This window comes from Acomys russatus, chromosome 6 (assembly GCF_903995435.1).
Source record: "Acomys russatus chromosome 6, mAcoRus1.1, whole genome shotgun sequence".
Classification (NCBI taxonomy): Eukaryota; Metazoa; Chordata; class Mammalia; order Rodentia; family Muridae; genus Acomys; species Acomys russatus.
Genome location: NC_067142.1, coordinates 31,517,259 through 31,521,310, shown reverse-complemented (window position 1 = coordinate 31,521,310; position 4,052 = coordinate 31,517,259). Strand labels below are relative to the sequence as shown.

Below are 4,052 nucleotides of genomic sequence, written 5' to 3'. Positions count from 1 at the left end.
GGATGTGATTTCATCCTCCAGTTCCAGAGAGCCGGCTCTGATTGCAGCCTTGAAGGCAGGCTGCAGCTAGCAACACTTAGGAAGGGATCTCCGGCCTCTGCAGCTAAGTACCCCTCAAAAGCTTTTCCACCATCTCTGCCTCACCCAAGGCCTCCACCATCTAAGAGGACAAAGAAACTGGGAAGTTTGTTTGTTCCCTGTGACCCCCGCTGGCCTTTACTGCAGGAGCTTGTTGTTTCCTTAAGGGAAGGGCCTGTTTATGAGTCTTTGATTATAAAAGAAAATAACAGACAGTGGGTGGTTCAGGTGGGAAGGCAGAAGCACAAAGCCGGTGGAGAATAGAGCAGAGGCCTTCAGAGCTGTGTGCAGGCTCTACCAAGACTTTGATTCCAGCAAATCTGCAGAAAGCCCAGGAAACAGCCCTGACCAGAGGATCAGCCTTTCCTGTCTGCTCAGAGGGGACCCTCAGTGTGTTCAGACCTTCCTCCATCTTGGACCCTGACCCTCCTGGCAGCCTTTGTTGATCTGTTCTGTCCCTGGTGGTGGTGGGGATGTGACGGACTCCCTTCTGTGTGGAACTGCTGGCTCCAGTGAGGAGGGTGGCAGGCTATGGGACCAGAAGTTGCGTGAAGGTTCTCTCCAGCTAAGAGTTCGTTCTAAAGTCCCAGCCCTCCCTCTAGCACCCAAGAGATCCAGGCACACTGCCAGGGAAGGAGGGTGAAGGAAGGAGAGAGGGAGAAAGCTGTGGGTGGGGGGATGCTTTTTTTCTTTTGTTTCTGAACTCCTCGAAATGGGTCTGGGGCACAAGATGCTGAAGCAGGAAGTTGACGGCGGGCTGGGAAGATGAGGGACAAGCCAAGGGCAATCCCAGAGTTTCCTGCGCTCGGAAGGTGCCGCATGCCAGCATAATACCGTCTCTGGAGGGGGGGGGGGGAGAGAACGAAGCAGGGGGTGAAAGAACAAGATGTGAGCAGGTGGGGCAGCCTAGTTCTGGGGAACAGTCCCTGAGGGGCTTAGTGCCTGGAGAAAGGCCTCACCACATCTGTGTGCGGTGTCAAAGACGTGAGGGCTTCCTGGAACCATAGGTCAGGGCCAGAGCGGAGGGAAGACTGACCTGTGACACACAGAAGAACCATCCACGGCGCAACCTCTCAAATGTCTAACTCTATCCTCCATCTCATTCCTGGCCCACTTGGCCCAAGAGGATGCAAGGAAGGAAGGGGCTGAGACCCTGGGGCCCCAACATCATGTGCTTGAAAGTGCTGCCCCATACATCAAACCCTCCAAGGTTTGCAAGGACAGCTACTTTGCTATTTAGCAACTGTTTTCCTCTCCCCAGGCCACATAAGCTTCATGGGAGGGGTTGCCCTGAGAACAGCCTTGGGGGGAGGGGGCACCTCATTCCTTGGTCCCAGAGAGGCTGCCCAGTCTCCAGAAGGCAAGTGGCAGGTCCTGGGGTAGTTGAGGCCCTCTCTCCGGGAACACAAGAGACTGGAGGCTAATATGAGTGGCCATAAGAAAGCTTAAGAGGCTGATGTCCTCAGGTTAGTCAGGTACCAGTTAAATGAAGACTGGAAGACAGGCAGCCGAGCCCCACAGCAGTGAACAGCCTCAGACTTGGATCCACTGGAAGCTGACAAAGGGGGAGGGGACCCTGTTTCCGCTCACACCGCCGTTTCCCGCTCTCTGCGGCCTTCCTCCTTCTTCCTCTTCATCTTGCAGAAGCCGTGAAGACCACAAAAACAGGCGAAAGTGAACTGGGGCATGCCCTGGGCCGGCTTGGGGAATGCTCACCAGATATCTGCAGGGGAAGGCAGGGTAGGAGAGTGGGAGAAAAGCAAGCTGGGGTTATCACTCTCAGACCCCTCAGGGCTCCCTGAGGCCACTGCCCGCCCTAACTGGCGAGTAAAGGGGTTCGGTCACCAAAGCTCAGCTTCTTCCTTTCCTGCTCCGTGTGGAACTGATAGACGGCACCCCTAAAAGAAAGCCCAGCTGCCACCTGTGCTGTCCCAAGCCTTCTGCCTCACCTCATGCCCACACAGCTGGGGCTGGAAGGCAAGAAGCGAGCAAGCCTAAAACAATCCCTGGACACGTCATTTCATGCGGGTTCCAGGATCAGGTGGAGGCGGGGTGACATGTCCACTTGATTCTGGAGGTCATGCAGCCAACCCTCCAGATGTGGGACTGAAGGATCTCTGCCTTTCTCTAACAATCCCAAGTTGTCTGAAACACTTAGGGAAGTCTGTACGGGACAAACATAAAACCCTAATGGCAGCCTGGTCATGTAGGGGTAGGGGGAGGGAGTCTTCAGCCAACAGGCTTTGTTTAAAGGGCTGGTACAACTGCTCCCCACCCCACCCTACACCCAGTCAGTCTGAAGCAGAACACAGGGGTCTGGATGGGGTTAGTGGTTTAGGCTGGGGGAGCATGCCCTTTATCCACTCACTTCCAATTTCCCCATACAATCCTACTGTAAGAGAAGCAGAGATGCCTTCCAGTTGGTTCAGGCAGTGCAGCTGGGAACAGGAAGGCAGGCACCCTACCCAGTGATCACGCCAACACCCCAGCCACGCACACACAGTGTGAATGGCTCCTCTGTCTAGGAAGAACACTGGGAGAAAGCAGGTGAACAAGGCCCAAGAAGGGAAGGAACACGTTGAGGCGGGGGTGGGGGGGTGGGGGGTGTCTAGGGCGGAGGGTTTAGCATAATGAAGCACAAGGCATGCCCCTCCCCCATCTCCAGCGGAGATGGCACAGTTGGTGCCACACCCCACTCAAGGCACACCTTGGAAGTGACCCTTCCCCCCTCTCTTGAGGAACTCCTTCTGGACTAACGTTTAGCATGCTTGTCCTGCACAGCCCAATGCCTGCTATGGAGCTGCTCCCTTCAGGATCCACCCCCCAGTCCTTGGTAATACACCCAATCACTGTAATTAATAGCGAGGCTGCATTTCCAGTGACCAGCTGGATGGGCAGGAGGCCCAGTTTGAGTCAGCACGGGTAGGAAGGCAGGCTGCTATTTAATAACCTGCTTTCCAGCACCACTTACACACCCACTCTGGTGGAGTATATATAGTGAGCAAGAGCAGTCTCTAGGATATATATAGAAAGAACCGAGACACAACTACTATATTTCTAGATCTATCTACTGCAGCGATCTCTGGATTGCTCTCATGACAAGCCTGGCGTAGGGTGGTGTCCACGCTAGGGCCTATTCTTGACTCTGAGGTGGGCATACTGTCATCCTGGGAGGTAGCTGTGTCCCTCTGGACCTCTTCTCGTCTTTTCTGCTTGTCAAGGTTTGACATAGAGCCCAAACCTAAGGGAATACGTGGGTACTGGGAGCCCTGGAAGAAAGGGAGAGCTGGTGGGGGGGGGGTCCCCTGTCATTGGTAACTGTGACTGCACACACTCCATGCTGGGTTGTATGCGAAGGGTACCATCCGATCCAGAAAGCACCCTCAAGTCGTCAGAAGCATCACCTTAGGGGGTGATGAAAACACTGACCGTCCCTCCTGACCCCCTTGGAGAAAATTGAGGCAGGTGTAGGAGGGCCAAGGGTTTATCTGGCACAGGAAGGAGGCACTGAAAAGCGATTCCGGGCAGCTACGGCTGGTTAGTGAGACTCCCCAGGTCCTCTGCTCCCAGGGGCAGCGAGAACGAGGCACAGAACCACCGGTTCTCGGCTCTCAAGTCCTCTAGCTCCTTGTCATCCTGCTAGGGGTCTCCTATAGCGGTACAACTCCAAGGCCTGGTAGCCTGGGTACAAAGGCGACTAGACCCAGTGCCCAAAGTGAAGAAGGCATGGAGCAGAGAACTCCATGTCCCAGTGCCTGAGGGCCATGGCCTCATTTCTGTTCTCCAGAGGCCCCACCAGCAGGGACCTGAGCTGTGCTGCCAAATCTCTGCACTAGTGTTCTGCCCTAGCAGGGTTGCTCTCCCTTCCCTGGTGGCATCCTCCACACTAGGTGGTAAGTAGGCTTTGCTTCCAACATGGGCTGGAGGCCTCCTGGAGAAGACAGATCCCATGACCCTTCTACTGGGTCATACAG

General features: G+C 55.1%; 1 protein-coding gene across 1 annotated transcript; it reads right to left on the bottom strand.

Annotated features, from left to right (window-relative positions):
• Positions 1–984: 984 nt before the first annotated feature.
• Blacat1 (BLACAT1 overlapping LEMD1 locus) lies at positions 985–2,274 on the bottom strand. Its single transcript, XM_051148234.1, has one exon. The coding sequence runs from the start codon at positions 1,764–1,766 to the stop codon at positions 1,665–1,667; it is 102 nt and encodes a 33-aa protein (XP_051004191.1). The 5' UTR covers positions 1,767–2,274; the 3' UTR covers positions 985–1,664.
• Between the last annotated feature and the right edge of the window lie 1,778 nt (positions 2,275–4,052).